Source organism: Neomonachus schauinslandi, chromosome 13, assembly GCF_002201575.2.
Source record: "Neomonachus schauinslandi chromosome 13, ASM220157v2, whole genome shotgun sequence".
NCBI classification, from domain to species: domain Eukaryota; kingdom Metazoa; phylum Chordata; class Mammalia; order Carnivora; family Phocidae; genus Neomonachus; species Neomonachus schauinslandi.
The window spans coordinates 86,796,760-86,813,663 of NC_058415.1; the positions used below are offsets into that span (position 1 = coordinate 86,796,760).

The 16,904-nt window shown below is 54.2% G+C and overlaps 1 protein-coding gene across 1 annotated transcript in view; it reads left to right on the top strand.

Annotated features, from left to right (window-relative positions):
* Window positions 1–15,703, top strand: part of NUP188 (nucleoporin 188) — a 46,958-nt gene extending 31,255 nt beyond the window's left edge. Inside the window, exons 21-44 of the mRNA XM_021691516.2 lie at window positions 354–474; window positions 602–668; window positions 1,600–1,728; window positions 2,055–2,194; window positions 3,043–3,149; window positions 4,466–4,672; window positions 4,777–4,946; window positions 5,648–5,717; window positions 6,120–6,187; window positions 6,618–6,813; window positions 8,925–9,002; window positions 9,298–9,383; window positions 9,603–9,748; window positions 10,241–10,422; window positions 11,602–11,802; window positions 11,973–12,065; window positions 12,481–12,639; window positions 12,845–12,982; window positions 13,703–13,777; window positions 13,859–14,092; window positions 14,228–14,359; window positions 14,639–14,712; window positions 14,849–14,978; window positions 15,113–15,703. Of these exons, the coding sequence (XP_021547191.1) occupies window positions 354–474; window positions 602–668; window positions 1,600–1,728; window positions 2,055–2,194; window positions 3,043–3,149; window positions 4,466–4,672; window positions 4,777–4,946; window positions 5,648–5,717; window positions 6,120–6,187; window positions 6,618–6,813; window positions 8,925–9,002; window positions 9,298–9,383; window positions 9,603–9,748; window positions 10,241–10,422; window positions 11,602–11,802; window positions 11,973–12,065; window positions 12,481–12,639; window positions 12,845–12,982; window positions 13,703–13,777; window positions 13,859–14,092; window positions 14,228–14,359; window positions 14,639–14,712; window positions 14,849–14,978; window positions 15,113–15,286 (3,177 nt within the window). The 3' untranslated portion in view covers window positions 15,287–15,703. The remainder of the gene's footprint in view (window positions 1–353; window positions 475–601; window positions 669–1,599; window positions 1,729–2,054; window positions 2,195–3,042; window positions 3,150–4,465; window positions 4,673–4,776; window positions 4,947–5,647; window positions 5,718–6,119; window positions 6,188–6,617; window positions 6,814–8,924; window positions 9,003–9,297; window positions 9,384–9,602; window positions 9,749–10,240; window positions 10,423–11,601; window positions 11,803–11,972; window positions 12,066–12,480; window positions 12,640–12,844; window positions 12,983–13,702; window positions 13,778–13,858; window positions 14,093–14,227; window positions 14,360–14,638; window positions 14,713–14,848; window positions 14,979–15,112) is intronic.
* The last annotated feature ends 1,201 nt before the right edge of the window (window positions 15,704–16,904 follow it).

Here is a 16,904-nt window from a genome sequence, read left to right on the forward strand (position 1 = left end):
TTTTTTTTTTTTAAGATTTTATTTTTATTTATTTGACAGAGAGCCAGAGAGGGAACACAAGCAGGAGGAGCAGGAGAGGTAGAAGCAGGCTTCCCACAGAGCGGGGAGCCCGATGCGGGGCTTGATCCCAGGACCCTGGGATCATGACCTGAGCCGAAGGCAGATGCTTAATGACTAAGCCACCCAGGCGCCCCTCGGATATTTTCTAATAAGCTGATTCCACAATCCACTAACGGGTCACAACTCAGTCTGAAAAATAGATTTTGGAGTCTGACAGAATTAGGTTTACATTTCAGGTTGGCCTCCTGCCTACACTTAAAAGGTGTAAGTTCTCACAGCATGGTTTCTTGTAGGGGCAGCTGGGAAGTACCCAGAGCCAAGGCCTGGTGCCCTGTGTCATGTTTGTGCTGAAGGAGATGCTTCCCGGCTATCACAAGTGGCGTTACAACTCCCATGGTGTGAGAGAACAGATTGGTAAGGAAGGCGTGCGCAGGGAACACTTGAGCGACTCCTGGCTCCCTGGAGATCTTGTCTTCCCCTTTCTTGGGGTGAGGGTCATCACACAAGTCCACATCATTGCTGTGTCTTTTCTGGAGTCCAGGTTGCCTGATCCTGGAGCTGATTCATGCGATCCTGAATCTGTGCCACGAGGCAGACCTACACGGCAGGTATGGGGGCGGGGTGTGACTGCTCTAGCTGGGTACGCCCGGGTGCCGCCGCTCCCCAAGGGAAGACAGGGGCTTCTGCTGTGGGGAGCCCCCTCCTTTTCCAGAGAACTCAGTTTGCCTTAGCCCAGAGCTCAGTACTCTTGAGGTTCTGATTTGCTTTCCAGTGGACTGTATCCTTTCTCCCTATGGGTCGAGAAGAGAACTGAAGCGGAAACAAACTTACCCCCAGTGAGATTGTGCATGCGTGCACACACACACACACACACACACAGAATTTGTTTTTTATGATCTTGACAAAAGTTACAAATATTCATTGGGAAATAGAAAGCGCCCTTCCTAAACCTGCTTCTTGGAGATGACTATGAAGTTAGTATGTTTTCTGCTCGGTGTTTTCCTCTGCTTGTACTGACTACTCTGGAATTTCATTTCCATGCCACTTCATGCAGATCTGTCTTGTTTAATGGTTCTGTGCAGTCCATTGTATGGACTAATAATTATTCACTTCAGTAAATATATCCATTAATTGGTAAGACGTTAAGATAGCTTTTCAGGGTGGTTTCTAAGATCAAGTCTATTTATTTTATTTATTTTTTAGGATTTTTATTCATTCGAGAGAGAAGCGCACATGTGCACCCACAAGGTGGGGAGGGGGGAGAGGGAGAAGCAGACTCCCCGCTGAGCAGGGAGCCCTACGCAGGGCTCGATCCCAGGACCCCGAGATCATGACCTGAGCTGAAGGCAAACGTTTGACTGAGCCACCCAGGCGCCCCTAAGATCAAATCTATTTAAGGAAAGTGATCAGAGTGTATTCATCTGGCAGAGAGCTGCTCTGTATCACTGATGTTCAGTTGGTTCAGTTTGTACAGTGCCCTTCCCTTCCAGTAATGAACGTGGTAGCTCCCTAGTAACTTGGAACGTGTCTGTCTTGCAGTCACAGCCCCAGCCTGCAGTCTCTCTGCATTTGCAGCCTAGCCTACACAGAAGCAGGGCAGACAGTGATCAATATCATGGGCGTCGGTGTGGACACCATCGACATGGTGATGGCTGCTCAGCCCCGAAGGTAGGGCTCCCTCTCCCCTTCCCCATTTATCTTTATTGTGCCTGCATGTTCTCTGAATTCCAGTGTAAGTTAATGTGTGGTGGTTTTTTAAAGACAGTCTTGTTTCCCCGAGGACGTAGCCTTTCTATACCCTAGTGGCTGCTGTGTAGACTGGCACATAGCAAAGGGAGTTGATTGCTCCTCCTCTCTCCTAGTTTGGACTGGGGCCTCTAACAGAAGCTGTTGAACTCTGGGATTATTGTTGGGAATCTAATTCATGAGAGCACATATGTTGCAAATGAAGTCATGTTGTCTGAATCAACTTTGGTTTCCATTTGGCACCCTAGTGATGGGGCAGAGGGCCAGGGGCAGGGCCAGCTGCTGATCAAGACTGTGAAACTGGCATTCTCCGTCACCAACAATGTTATTCGGCTGAAACCGCCTTCTAATGTGGTGTCCCCCCTGGAACAGGCTCTCACACAGCATGGTATGTATTGCTCTTCCGACCAGCAGTGCTTCTACCCACAAGGACATACTTCAGGCTGTGTTGTTAGAGGCCAGCAGTATTTTCTGACTAATTCCTGGAGGGAATGTGGGAATGATGACCAGCTCCCATCCTGGACTTAGAAACGAGGGCTGGAATGTCCTTCACTTCTGCCTCCTGTTGATGACAGAATAGTAAAGAATCCGTGTTCACAGTCAGACTGCCTGGCTTCAAATTGTGGCTCTAATCAGCCGTGTTACCTTGGGCTCATTATTAAGCAACTGTGCCTCGTGTTTCTCGTCTATAAAATGAGGATAATAGTAGTACCTACCTTATCAGATTACAATGGAGGTAAGATTACTACTTGTGAATCATGGAGAAAAGTTTGTGGTAAATATTGACTGTTTGACTCTTTGGCCTTACACTATTAATTTAATCCCTTTGGGACCCTGTTTCCTCACTTTTAAGTAGGTGGTTGGGTAATGTCTAAGACCTATTCTACTTGTATCATTTTGGGATTTTGGTAATTTTTGCATTTCAGTGCAGTTCTTCAGTGTGATGTCTTTTTCTAACCTGTTAAGAGACAACCTGTTGTTTTCAAAATGTCTCTCTTGCTGCTCTTAATGAATTGGATTGGCTATTTACCTCCAAATCCTGTGTATCCCCTTGGCTACGGAAAAAAACAAAAAAAACAAAAAACAACGGTATGGCCACCTGGATTTGCTCTGGCCCTCCCAGTACTTGAGGGCAGTAAAATCCCTCACGTGTGTAGGCCGTTGTGACTGACAGCCTCTCTTAGGAGCTTGACTCAGACACACTTGATGTCTAACCTGTTTCCTGTGCTTCTTCAGGTGCCCATGGGAACAACCTCATTGCTGTTCTTGCCAAATACATCTACCACAAACATGATCCTGCTTTACCACGTCTTGCCATCCAGTTGCTGAAACGTCTGGCCACGGTAGGTTCCCACTTAATCAGGCAAAGCCCCAGAAAGCTGACTTCGTGCTTGAGACTGCTCCTGCCTTCTTTCAAGAGAAACAGCTAACTTGGACTTCTCTGACTCTTAAAGATTTTGTTTATTTATTTATTTATTTGAGAGAGCGACTTGCGAGCATGTGCAAGAACCGGGGGGTGTGGGGGGTGATGTGCAGAGGGAGAGGGAGAATCCCAAGCAGGTTAAAAAGCCCGATGCGGGGCGCCTGGGTGGCTCAGTTGGTTAAGCGACTGCCTTCGGCTCGGGTCGTGATCCTGGAGTCCTGGGATCGAGTCCCACGTCGGGCTCCCTGCTCAGCAGGGAGTCTGCTTCTCCCTCTGACCCTCTTCCCTCTCACGCTATCTCTCATTCTCTCTCACTCGAATAAATAAATAAAATCTTTAAAAAAAAAAAAAAAAGCCCGATGCGGGGCTCGATCTCACAACCCTGAGATCATGACCTGAGCCAAAACCAAGAGTCAGGTCGTTCAATGGACTAAGCCACCCAGGCAGATTTCTTTTTATCTGTGCTTATGTATTAAAGGATGTTTGGTGTTTTCTTTTGTTCTTTACAAAAGTAGAATGGCCTCATACATACTGTTTTATGACTAGCTTTCTTCACGGAACACCAGATCTTGCAGTCTTTCCACATGGGCACATTTGGGCTACTTTATTGTCTTTGATGCTTACATGGCGTGCCCCAGAATGGACGCATCCTAATTGATTTGGGCTGTTTTTTTATCTTCCACTATTACAGGCAGTGCTGCAGGACTGTTGTCCCTAGAGTTCCATAAACTTCTGTTTTCAGTTCCTAAAAATTAGGTATTAGTGAACTTTTAAAATTTTTAGACATTTCTAAATTGTCCTCCATAAAGGATTGTAACAGTTTATGCTCTTTTTTTTTTAAACGTAATCTTCACACCCATCCTGGGGCTTAAACCCACTGCTCCAAGATCAGGAGTCGCACGCTCCACCTGCAGAGCCAGTCCGGCGCCCCGACAGTTTGTACTCATAACACCAAGTCTTGTATCCCCATCAGTTTTTTCATCTTGTTTTTTACCTTGCATTTCTTTAACCACGAGAGCGGTCGTGCATGTTTTTATGTTGATTACTATTTCTTCTGTGAATTGGTGGGCGTTTTGTACTGTAGTTTGACGCAATGTCCCTTCTAACCCGGAGCCGTACATCTGGATGTTTCCCTTTCTGTGCGTTTTCTTCGAGTTCTCCAGTACCCTTCTGCAGGAGCTTGTCAAGGTTTTTCTGAACATAGAGCCCTACGTCTGTGTGTTGGGTCTCCACCAGGTGGCCCCGATGTCAGTATATGCCTGCCTTGGCAACGATGCGGCTGCCATTCGAGATGCCTTCCTGACCCGACTGCAGAGCAAGATTGAGGACATGCGCATCAAAGTCATGATTCTGGAGTTCCTCACAGTTGCGGTAGAGACTCAGCCAGGCCTCATCGAGCTGTTTCTGAATCTGGAGGTGAAGGATGGCAGCGATGGCTCCAAGGTGAGCCCGCCCCTCGGATGAAGCTGGGAGGCAGCTCCCTGGGAGGAGGGTGCGCTTGGCCGGTGGAGGCTGAGGGACTGAACTCTTGCTTGGCCCTCTTGCAGGAATTCAGCCTTGGCGTGTGGAGCTGCCTCCATGCGGTGCTGGAGCTGATTGATTCCCAGCAGCAGGACCGCTACTGGTGTCCGCCCCTGCTGCATCGGGCAGCCATTGCTTTCCTGCACGCCCTGTGGCAGGACCGGCGGGACAGTGCCATGCTGGTCCTCAGAACCAAGTGAGTCTGACTCCGGGAGGGATTGCCTTCCAAGCCTCGTGTCTGCAAACGGGAGTAACAGTAGTTTATACTTGCGAGGTTCGTTGTGACCGCTCACTTGGCCGACGCATGAGAAGTGCTTAGGGGCTGGTTTGTTGTGCGGGAGCGTGACTCTGAGTCATTCTCTGCTGCTGCTGGCATGTGTCCTCTTTACCGAAAGGCAGAGACGTGTTTATCTGAGGGTGCCCTCCTTGTCCTGCCTGTGCGTTCTTCCCTTTTCGCTAACCCCTTCAAAATCCATCATTCTTGAGAAACAGTAGCTTCAGATCAGAGTGGCTTGCTCGAGTCCTTGAACTGAATGAAACCCCCTATTCTCCAGGACCCTGTTTGCACGAAGGGAAGGGACATTCAGAAGGCTGACCACGGGAGTCTGCGTCCTTATTCCTTCCCCACTCTCTTCTTTGTGGGGCTCTGGGAAAAGTGTATGGTGGCACAAATCAGAATTTTTATTGGTCAACTCTAGAACATACATACAATTGCGCTTCTTAACAGGAAAACATAATTTTATCTGTGGAACCAGTTACATTTATGTAGGTGCAGGTGACTCATGTTAGGATTGAGATGGGTACAGTACGGACAAGTAACCAGCCGAAGCGGGTGGACAGAACTTCGGGAAGGCCTGCGTGAGAAAAGTATGATTTCCAAATGTATTTTCCTTTCAGACCCAAGTTTTGGGAGAATTTAACCAGTCCACTGTTTGGAACCCTTTCTCCTCCCTCAGAAACCTCTGAGGTAAGCCAGGGTGAAGGGTGGGACAGGGGAGGAGAGTCCCTGGGAGGACAGGCTGGGCAGTGAGACTGAGATGTAGGAAATGATGCATCCCCTCATTAAGCAACGAGAGTGTTTTCTTCACTGGAAATTTCTTTCTCAGAGGCGTGTTTGCTTCCTCTCCCTTTGATATCTCTCGCTTGGGAAGGGAAGTAGCATGCCCTGCTCTGTGTTGATGGCTCTGTGGTCTTCTTCGTTCACTTGGAGACCCTGTGGACCCGACATTGCAGATGCCCATTCACATCCGATAGAAATTGGGCTTCCTTGTTTTCCAAGTATCAGGTCCCTGCTCTGTTCCATCATCGGGGACACCAGGGAAGAGGCTCTCCTCATGATTGATGTCTGCTCTGCTCTCCTCCTCCACAGCCCAGCATCCTGGAAACCTGTGCCCTCATCATGAAGATAATTTGCTTGGAGATATACTATGTAGTTAAGTGAGTCCTTTCCCCTTTTGAGATTTTAATTTAAGGTTTGGGTGAGGGGTGCGCGATGGCCTGCCACTGGGTGCATGTTCTAGAGTTGACCAATAAGAGGAGAGAGCTGGTTTGGAGCCATTTATGGAGGGCCGCTGAGTTGTGTCCCTGGCCGGTCCATTGATGGCATTTATGATTGTCAGAGAGAGTTATTGTGAAGCAAACTCCATGTGCCTGGGATTTTATGGAGGAGGAATCCTGGAAAAGGCCTCAACCTAACCCATTATGTTGAGCAAGAAGTATGAGCCCCACACAGTGGAGGTGACTGGAGCCGTCTGCCTTTAAGCCCAAGTGAGGTCGCTTTCTCTGCCTGGACAGGGGTCTGTGCCCATCACATTTCCATCCGTTTTCAAAACGTAACTGTAGGTTTTGTTTTTTCTTGACACTCTAGGGGCTCATTAGATCAGTCATTAAAAGATACGCTTAAGAAATTTTCCAGCGAGAAACGCTTTGCCTACTGGTCAGGCTACGTCAAGTCATTGGCAGTTCACACAGCCGACACAGAGGGCAGCAGCTGCACCTCCCTGGTGGAGTATCAGATGCTGGTCTCCGCCTGGAGGATGCTCCTCATCATTGCCACCAGTCACGTAAGAGCCTCTTGGAGTGGTTTTCACTTGGGTATTCACTGGAGTGGCTTTCACACAACTGTGTGCCGGAATGCCTAACAGATACAGCCCCTTGGGATGAAGGATGAACCAGGGATATTCCCTGACAGCTACAGTGTAACAGTTCTGTGCCAATAGATGGGGGCTTCTGTGGGCTGTTCAGGATGTTGAATGCAACAAGGGACCCTGAAGAAAAATGCAGAGAAGTGATTTAAAATCTTTTGCGACATTCATAAAAGCCTCCTGGAGCTGCCCTTGCAGCCCTGGATGGGTCTTAGGGGCCCCCTTCCTCCATCTGCTTCTCCTGCACATGTCACGTCACCTGCTCAGGTGTGTGACCTGTGCGTACTAGGTAAATATTTGTGGACTGGTCAGCAGGCAGCTGGGGCAGCTGCAGCAGCACCCTCTCTAGAGAGCAGTTTGTTTTCATTGCTTCTAGAAACTGCGTTTCCTGGTCTTAGAAAAAGAACAGAGGCATTATCTATGTGCTATGTTTACTGAGAGTTGGTTTTTAGAGAGAGAGTTAGCATTTTTTTTTTTTTTAAAGATTTTATTTATTTATTTGAGACAGAGAGAATGAGAGAGAGAGCACATGAGAGGGGGGAGCTCCCTCTCTCCCTGCCGAGCAGGGAGCCCGATGCGGGACTCGATCCCGGGACTCCAGGATCATGACCTGAGCCGAAGGCAGTCGCTTAACCAACTGAGCCACCCAGGCGCCCGAGAGTTAGCATTTGAGAAGAGTCTGCACTTTTTCTTTGTGTGTCTGTGTGGGTGTGGTTTCACCCCGTCATGTTGTGCAGTGTGGACTTAGTGTTGAACTGTTCCTCCTTGGGGAATCCAGATTGATACCTTGACTTCATGAATAACTTGGGCTTAATGGATGTCCTTTGTTCCAAGCGTACACTTATATCTTCCACAAGTGACTCGTTCCCTGTACCAGACTGCCCACGACCTTGGGACATTGCTGTGTCACTGTGGTTGCGGCCCCAGAGACTGCAGACACAGCAGAGGGCAAGGCGGTCTCTGGGGAATGCTCGATTCCTGCTCGGGTAGCCTGTGTGTCACCTGCCTTTAGGCCTTAGCTGGGCAGCAGCTCTTTTTTTTTTTTGAATTAAAGCATAATTGACATATGTTCTGTTCGTTTCAAGTGGACATCAGAATGATTCAATATCTTTATACACCATGAAAGGGTTCCCAAGATAAGTCTGGTGACCGTCCGTTACCACCCAAAGTTGAGACAGTCTTCTTAACTATGTTCCCCGGGCGGTACAGGATAGGCAGCAGGTCTTGAATTGTAGCTCCGAAAGTCCTGCCATCCTCTTTCCTCTTAGGAGAACTGTCTGATTCAGTCTAGGATCCTGACTGTTCACTTATTCATTTAACAGGTATTAACAGAATGGTCACCATGTGTCAGGCACTCGGGGATACAGCAGTGAATAGGGCAGATAAGGTCTTTGATCTTGTGGAGAGTGGCCCATGAGGAAAGCAAATGGTAAACAAATTCCTAAAGAAATGTAGGTTGAGGTGATAATTCACTAGGAAGGAAATAATCAGGATGCTAGGGTAGTGAGCACTTGAGTAGGATAGGAGCCGTCAGAGAGGCTGTCTCCGCGGAGGCGATGGCCAAGATGAGACCGAATGTACAGAGGCGCTTCCCAGGCAGCCTGTGGGAAAGAGTAGTCTCGGCAATTGGTATCATATGTACAAGGGTCCAGAGCGGAAAAGAGCTTGGTAGCTCTTGGTAGCTAAGGAGACTGGGAGGGCCAGAATGGGGTGAGCACAAGTGAGAGCGATACTGGAATCCTTTGCACCAGATTCGGGGGCGGGGGGTCTCTTGGCCTTGTTTGTATTTCCAGAGCACTGGGAAGGAAGCCTTTGAAGGGTCTGAGCAGAAGAGGGACATCGTCAGGAGGAGGAGGTGAACCTGACCCGATTTTGACCACATCTCAGGGTGGACAAAGAAACAGCAGGGAGACAATTAGGAAGACTGTGACTTACCAGTGGCTAATTGCCTGACAGAGGACCCTACGTTTCGTGGCTTCTAAAGTCTAAAGAATTTTCCCCAATGCCATTTTTTTCCTGTTCCTTTGTAGGCGGAGGTAATGCACCTGACAGACCGTGTGGTGCGTAGCCAGCTCTTTCTTGACGTGCTTGATGGGACCAAAGCCTTAGTAAGTGTGTCTGGGAGATTCCACATTCCTTCTAAGGAGAAGGTCCCCAGAGCCCAGGAGCAGCTCATGAGTGTGTAGCTGCCCAGCGGTCGGGCCAAGGGGCTCGGGCGGCCTGGGAGGCCTGAGGCTACAGTGCCACTCCATGGGCTCGCGCCTCTGGCCCAGGCCAGTGAGCTCGCTGCTGGGAAAGAAAGGCAGGAGGCTGAAAGGGGGTCCTGTGGGCGGAGCTCAGATCTTCTAGCCATGGCGGCTCACAGGAAACCCGACTTCTGAGCGGTCGGCTGTCTCCCCTCAGCTACTGGTGCCAGCCTCCGTGAACTGCCTCCGCCTCGGCTCCATGATGTGCACTCTGCTGCTCATCCTTCTCCGGCAGTGGAAGGGGTGAGCACTGTGCCGGGGGGGCGGGGGGCCTGCCCTCCCCTCTTTACTGACCCTTCACTTTCCTGAAGGGGAGAAAACGGGTGTGGAACGGGCCTGACCTAGCAAACAGATGGGAGCTAGACAGGCTGCCTGGCGGGCCTCCTGAGATGAAGCAGGGGCATTTTGTCGCCTTTACGTGGGGTGTGTTCTCCCTCCCTCTCTGCCCCTTATTGTTTCTAGGGAGTTAGGGTCTGCAGATGAAATCCTTGGGCCCTTGACGGAGATTCTAGAAGGAGTACTGCAGGCAGACCAGCAGCTCATGGAGAAGACCAAGGCCAAGGTGTTCTCGGCGTTCATCACAGTGTTGCAGATGAAGGAGATGAGAGGTGAGGGGCAGAGGGGAGTGGGGACAGCGGTCTCCCCGCCCCACTGACAGCCGGCCAGGCGGGCCTTCATCTGGTTTTGAGCCACACATTTCTGCTGTGTGGTTTGAGCTGACAGTCTTGGAACACATGTCAACGAAACTCTTTTTCAGGGCGCCTGGGTGGCTCAGTTGGTTAAGCATCTGCCTTCGGCTCAGGTCATGATCCCAGGGTCCTGGGATAGAACCCCGCATCGGGCTCCTTGCTCAGCGGGGAAGCCTGCTTCTCCCTCTCCCTTTGCTGCTCCCCCCTGCTTGTGCTCTCTCTCTCTCAAAATAAATAAATCTTTAAACACAAGAAACAAAACACTCTTTTTCTCTCCCATCTGTCCCACAGCCCGGGCAGATCTCTTCTCAGCACCGTACATTCTCTGCCCATCTGGGGAGGGGACGTTGGTGTGCCCTGAGAGTTGACATGGTGAGCATGACCATGTTCCTCCCTGCCTGTGCTCTGCAGTGAGTGACATCCCCCAGTACTCCCAGCTGGTGCTGAACGTCTGTGAGACCCTCCAAGAAGAGGTGATTGCTCTCTTCGACCAGACCCGCCATAGTCTGGTGTCGGGCGGTGCTGCAGAGGACAAGGACAGCATGGAGACTGATGACTGCTCACGGCTGCGGCACAAGGACCAGCGTGACGGGGTGAGGGAGCGCCCTGGGGAGTAGTGTGTCCTGCCCTCGCACATCCAGCAAGTACAAGCTGCCTGCCTGCTCGGTGCCAGGCCCCGGGGGTGATTAGGGAACAAGACGCATAGTCACTGCAGTTAGAGTTCGAAGCCTGGCGGAGGACGTTAACAAAGCTGAGCCGACGCAGAGATGTGTCAGGATTCCATCGTGGCGAGTCCCACACGGGAGAAATGCCAGGAGAACCTACAGCTTGGGGTTCTCACCTAACCCAGGGACTCAGCAAGAAACCACCCTTTCGGCCGTGACTTAAAGCATGGGCAGAGCCAGGCAGGCACGGGGAGCAGGGAAGATTTGGGAGCGAGAACAGGGCTGGTGAGCCATGGTCTGAGTCCCCTGGCCCCTGGAGGAGAGGCTGGGGTGAGGCTGGAGCGCGGTCGGGGGGCGGGATGACCAGCAGCCTTAGCAGCATCTTTGATCTGGGTTGCAAGTGAAGGAGGAAAGGACTCAAGGAGTAAAAGCAAGGGAGAGAAATGATCAGATTTGGACTCTGGAAAGATCACCCTGGATGCGCTATAGAAGAGCATTTGTTAAACTGGGTCATGACTTACTATAGTGGGTCTCAAACTGAGCTCATTTGGTTACAACCAGTATTTTTTTAATGAAGTAGGATAAACCGTAAAAGAAAGTTCAGTGTGCTTTGCAGCATGGAGGGTAGGAAAATACAACAGCATGTGTATATGGGGACAAGGTGTAAAAAGTATTTATTACTGTGCCGTTATGGTCAAAAATAAGCTTGAAAAGTCACTAGTATGAAGAATCCATTGGAGAGGGCGAGGGAGGGCGAGGGACCACCTGGGAGGCGGGTGCAGTGGTGCAGCAAGAGGGGCAGAGGGTGCAGTGAGCAGGTGTGAATCGGGAAGTTTGGTAAGGGGGGAGCGAGGAGTCGAGAACCGTCGCTGGGGGGGTGGCTCGTTAGCGAGGATGGAGTCGCTGTGCCCTGTGAGGGGACGCAGGAACCCAGCAGGTCAGGAGAGACCTCAAGTTGTTCAAGTCCAGCTCACTTGAAGACGTGTGTGACCCAAGTGAGGGTTGGGATGGCCCGGTGCAGGGCTGCCTGTCCTCCTCGTCCTCCTCCTTTCCCCCCCTGCACTGCTTTCTTCCCTCTTGCCCATCTCTGCCCCTGGGCCCCGGCAGGTGTGTGTCCTGGGCCTGCACCTGGCCAAGGAGCTGTGTGAGGTGGATGAGGATGGGGACTCGTGGCTCCAGGTGACTCGCAGGCTCCCCATCCTGCCCACCCTCTTCACCACTCTGGAGGTGAGCCTGCGCATGAAGCAGAACCTGCATTTCACCGAGGCCTCGCTGCACCTGCTCCTCACTCTGGCCCGCACTCAGCAGGTAGGGGGCAAGCCCAGGGCCGGAAGGGAGCTGCCCTGCGTGTGATGGTCCCAGGAGCTCTGGTCTGCCCGAGAGTGCCAGCTGCCCCTGGGCAGGGTGGCTGCAGGGGACAGGTCCCAGGAGTGATGGGGCTGGGGAAGTGCCACCTCATTCCTGGCCTTTCCCTCCAGGGAGCCACGGCAGTAGCTGGAGCCGGCATCACCCAGAGCATCTGTCTGCCCCTCCTGAGTGTGTACCAGCTTAGCTCCAACGGGACGGTGCAGGTGAGTGCCGTGAGCCGGGGGGCCTGGGCCGGCGCTGGACCGCAGTTGCAGTGGGAAAGCCTCCCTGCCTTTGGTCTTCTACTCGCCCAGGAATGGCTCTTCAGAGGCTTGTCCGATGCACTGATGGTGTGGACTCCTCCCTGCCCCCACCCCGATTCCTAGCTAGTTAGTGGCCAACCTGAGTCTAGAACCCAGGGTTCTTACATCTCTACCGAGTGCTCTTCCCTTGCAGTCCCCGGCCTAGGGCCCCTGGGGCTCTGCTGGTCACCAGGCCGTGGCCGTGGCCGTGGCCGTTCCGGGTTTTCTCCTCCAAGCAGCCCGGCTGCCTTAGCTGCTGTGTCACAAGGAGGCCCTGCTGCGCCTGCCGGCTGGATTCAGCAGTGTGTCCTGGTCTTGTGTGCTGTTTGTGTCTTAGACCCCTAGCACCTCTCGGAAGTCCGTGGATGCCCCCTCTTGGCCAGGGGTCTACCGCCTATCCATGTCTTTGATGGAGCGGCTCCTCAAAACTCTGCGCTACAACTTCCTGACCGAGGCCCTGGACTTTGTGGGGGTTCACCAGGAGCGGACCTTACAGGTGAGGGGCTGCCAGCATCATACGGGTGGGGGCTCAGGGTAATGGGGGCGCTGTCTGGGCCATACAGAAACTTCTTAGGCGTAATACCTGTTGTGCCATCACCTCTGCGTTTGTGCGCTCAGGACCTGTCCTCCCAGCAGAAGGGCGAGAGCAGGTGGGTTAGGTCCCTGATCCAGCCCGCTCCCCCTCCGTCTCTCCCTCCCAGTGCCTCAGTGCGGTGAGGACAGTGCAGAGCTTGGCCTGCTTGGAGGAGGCTGACCACACGGTGGGCTTCATTCTGCAGCTCTCCAACTTCATGAAGGAATGGCACTTCCACCTGCCTCAGCTGATGCGGGATGTCCAGGTGGGGCCTCAGACATGGCTCCTTGGGTGGGGGTCTGGGGAGGCACCTGCGTGTGGGGGCCGTGGGCACTGTCTGGCGCACCTCTGGTGAACTGCAGGCCCGTTCCTGGAACGTGGGCGTTTTGCTCAGCGAATACAGGCTTTAGTTTCTTCATGCTGCTTTCTCTGAAGCTGAAGTTTTCTTTCCATAGTAAAGGGCAGCCCTGTAGCTTCAGAACTTGGGCTCAGTTAGAGACGTTGGTTCACATCCCTTAAGGATGGGCCAGCGGAGCAGGGAATAGGGGAGGTAGGGAAAGAACGGGTCCTGGAGTCAGACAGGCATCTGTCATTTGTCTGACCTTGGTCAGGTCACTTCACGGTCTCTGGGCCTTCTTTTTCTGTAAAATGGGAAAATGATCCCCATCTTCTTTCTTTTTAAAGAAAGTTTATTTAAGCAATCTCTACGCCCAGTGTGGGGGACGCCCCTCCCCATCTCACGTGTTTACTTAGGACCCATCGTATGTGCTAGACCTCGAGCTGGGTCCCAGGGAAACCCCCCAGGCCCCTCTTGCCCCAGTTCGTAGGCAGGCGTCCTTAGTAGCTGTCAGATCTGCAGCCCGAGAATGTAGGAGGTGAGCACCGTGGGAGCTCAGGGATGGAGGAAGCGCACCGGGACTCCGGGGGTCCCGCTCGGTCAGGCTGCTGCTGAGCGCCCCCCGCCTCGGCCCCGTGTCCACTGCAGGTGAGCCTGGGCTACCTGTGCCAGGCCTGCACTTCCCTCCTGCACAGCCGCAAGATGCTGCAGCACTGCCTGCAGGTGAGCGCCCTCCCCAGCCGGCTGCCTGCGGGGCCTCGCCCGGCGCCTCGGGACTCCACCTCCGTCTCGTGTCTCCCTCAGAGCAAAAATGGGGACGGCATCCCCTCGGCTGTTGCCCCCCGAGTTCAGCGGCTACCCACTGCTGCCCCCGCGCCCCCCTCCTGCTCCTCCTCCAAGCAGCCCACTGCTGACACAGAGGCCTCGGAGCAGCGAGCCTTGCACACAGTCCAGTACGGACTCCTCAAGATCCTCAGCAGGACCCTGGCGGCCCTGCGCCACTTCACCCCGGACGTCTGTCAGATCCTGCTGGATCAGGTACCGGCCACCCCGAGTGCCAGGCCACCAGACTCCCCGCGGTGAGCTGCCGAGGCTCTCCTGGGCTCCGCTCTGTCCTGAGAGCTTGTCCGGGGTCCTGGCGGGGCTCCACATTGCTCCCGTCTTGCCTTGCAGTCCCTGGACCTCGCCGAATACAACTTCCTATTTGCCCTGAGCTTTACCACGCCCACCTTTGACTCTGAAGTGGCCCCCTCCTTCGGGACCCTTCTGGCCACAGTGAATGTGGCCCTCAACATGCTTGGAGAGGTAAGTTGGGGGCTGTCAGACTCTGGCCTCTCAGCTTCCAGTCTTCCTCCCGGTCTCCTGCGGCCTGACTCTGGCCTCGAGCACGTTATTAGCCCTCCCGAGCCTCTTCTCTTCCCGAACGAGTGTGACAGAGCCTCCCCGAGAGGATTGTCGTGAGGCCCGAGTGAGGTAGCTGAACGCTGCTTAGTGCAGGACCTGCTGGGTGGGAGGCTCACAGTGAGTCACACCTGTTTCTGTTTCCCTTTTTTTTTTTTTTTTACCCTGTTTCTCTTCCTCCAGCTGGACAAGAAAAAGGAGCCCCTCACCCAGGCTGTGGGGCTCAGCACACAGGCAGAAGGGACCAGGACGCTGAAGTAAGAAAAGCCCTCCTTCTAGAATGCGAGCTGGGGTCAGGGCTGCCGTGGATCAGCCATCCTGTTGGCTCGGTGGTGTGCCTCCTGCCGGCCGGCTTGGCTCCCTGCAACAGAGCCCTCCCTGCCCTCTCCCCAGGTCCCTCCTGATGTTCACCATGGAGAACTGCTTCTACCTGCTCATCTCCCAGGCCGTGCGCTACCTTAGGGACCCAGCTGTGCATCCCCGGGACAAACAGCGGATGAAGCAGGAGCTCAGCTCGGAGTTGGTACAGACGGATAGAGGGCTCGGACTAGAGGGGGGCGGCTGATGGGGACGAGCCTGTTGGGGTCCCACCCAGCCCCCCGCCTCCCAGGGCCAGCCAAGGGCTCGGGGCCTCATCTAGTGCCTTTTCTCTCGTAGAGCACGCTGCTCTCCAGCCTCTCCCGCTACTTCCGCCGCGGGGCGCCCAGCTCCCCTGCTGCCGGCGTCCTGCCCTCACCTCAGGGCAAGTCCTCTCTCTCCAAGGCCGGCCCGGAGAGCCAGGAGCCTCTGATCCAGCTAGTGCAGGCCTTTGTGCGGCACGTGCAAAGATAGGGCGGCGGCCCGCGCCCCCCCGCCCCCCGCCAGCCCACGTGGCGCCCCGGGCAGCAGGGGTGCTGCCGGCCGGCCCGCGTGGGACTGAGAGCAGCACCTGTCTCCCACCGCCCCCAGCAGCCCTGACTCCAGCTGCCCACCCACTGGCATTATTTTTGTAATAGATCAAGAGGTCCACAGCCAGGTGGGAGCTACGAGTCTGCTGCACTCACGCCCTCAAGTTCAAAATGTCCCAGGGGTGTGGTCCTTCCCTCAAGCATTCCCCACTGCACCTGTCCCTGGCCCAGTGGAGGCCGGGAGCCAGCGTCTGTGCGGCCGGGAGAGGCCGCGTGCACGGGTCTGAAGATGTTTTCCATGCTCTGTTCTTGCAGTTTTTGGTAATACTGTGGTCTATTTATACAAATATTAAAATGCTGTTTATAGACAGATGGGTGATGTGTCTTCAGGGCCTGGGGTCGAGCAAGTCTTCCTCGGCCAGGCACCCGGGAGTGGAGCGGAGGTTTGGGGAAAGCAGGATATTTATTGACGGTTGACCTACTAACATCCCCCCTGGGGAGCCAGGTGGACACTTTAATTTTCCCTTCCCTGGCTCGCCCCGCTCTCCTCCCGTCCCCTCACCCCTGCCACATTCCCATTTTCCAGCTGGCCGAGCTTCTTGTGGGGTGTGGCCTTTCCTGAAGTTCCACCGCTGTTTATAGCTAGGTGCCCCTGCCTCCCTCCCTGCCCCTCCCTTCAGAGACCCCGGGGTGGGGCCTGCTGGCCTCCGGCCGCCTCAGAACCTCCTCACCAGAGAGCTGGGCCTGGCTAGGGGCCTTCACCTGAAACCTGAAGTTTCTAGAACCAGACTGGCCTGGGCTAGAGTCCCTGCGCGGCTACCTGCCAGTTACGGAAGCTTGAGGAGGTGACTGACTTTCTGCTCTCTTCCCGTGTCTGGGAGGAGGACGTGAGAACAGGCGAACCGGCCACAGGTCATCAGCCGAGACCCCCATGCACATTACAACCCACTCCACTCGGCCCACATTTAGGCAAGTCTCTCTTAGGACAAAATGTCTCCCCTGCAGCCTCCTGTGCAGGAACAGGGCTGCCCCTGGAGCCGCACAGGCCCTACAGGAGGAAGGGCGGCCGGGGGAGGAGGGAGCAGGAAGCCGCCCGGGAGGGCTTCTCTTGCCCACCCTCAGGGCCAGCCCCAGGGGGCCCGCAGCCAAAGGGAGCCCAGGCGACATGCACGTGAAGGCTCGTTTATTATTTGTCACTGGCTAGAGAGCAAGCAGACAGGCAGAGTAAAAAGACCAGTTTAAAAAGTGTGTGTGGAGAGGTGCAGGCTGAGCCACGGAACTTGGTGTGAGCTGTCCGTGTGGGAGGGGGAGGGCAGCACCCAGTCCCTCTGCCCCGGTCCCTCCGGAGGGGCTGGCACCCAGGCCCCGGGCTGCCGCACACCTGCCTGCCTCCCCCACCTTGCTGCTTTTGGCTACCGAAAGGCAGGTGCTCTCTGGCCAAGGGTGCACCCCAGGCTTCCCACGGGGGCCGGGGGGCCGGGGTGCCTAGGGCGGCACCGCGGCCAGCCCCACCCCCCTCCTTAGCAGGAGCTGGGAGGGTTGGGGAGCGGGGGTGCTCAGGG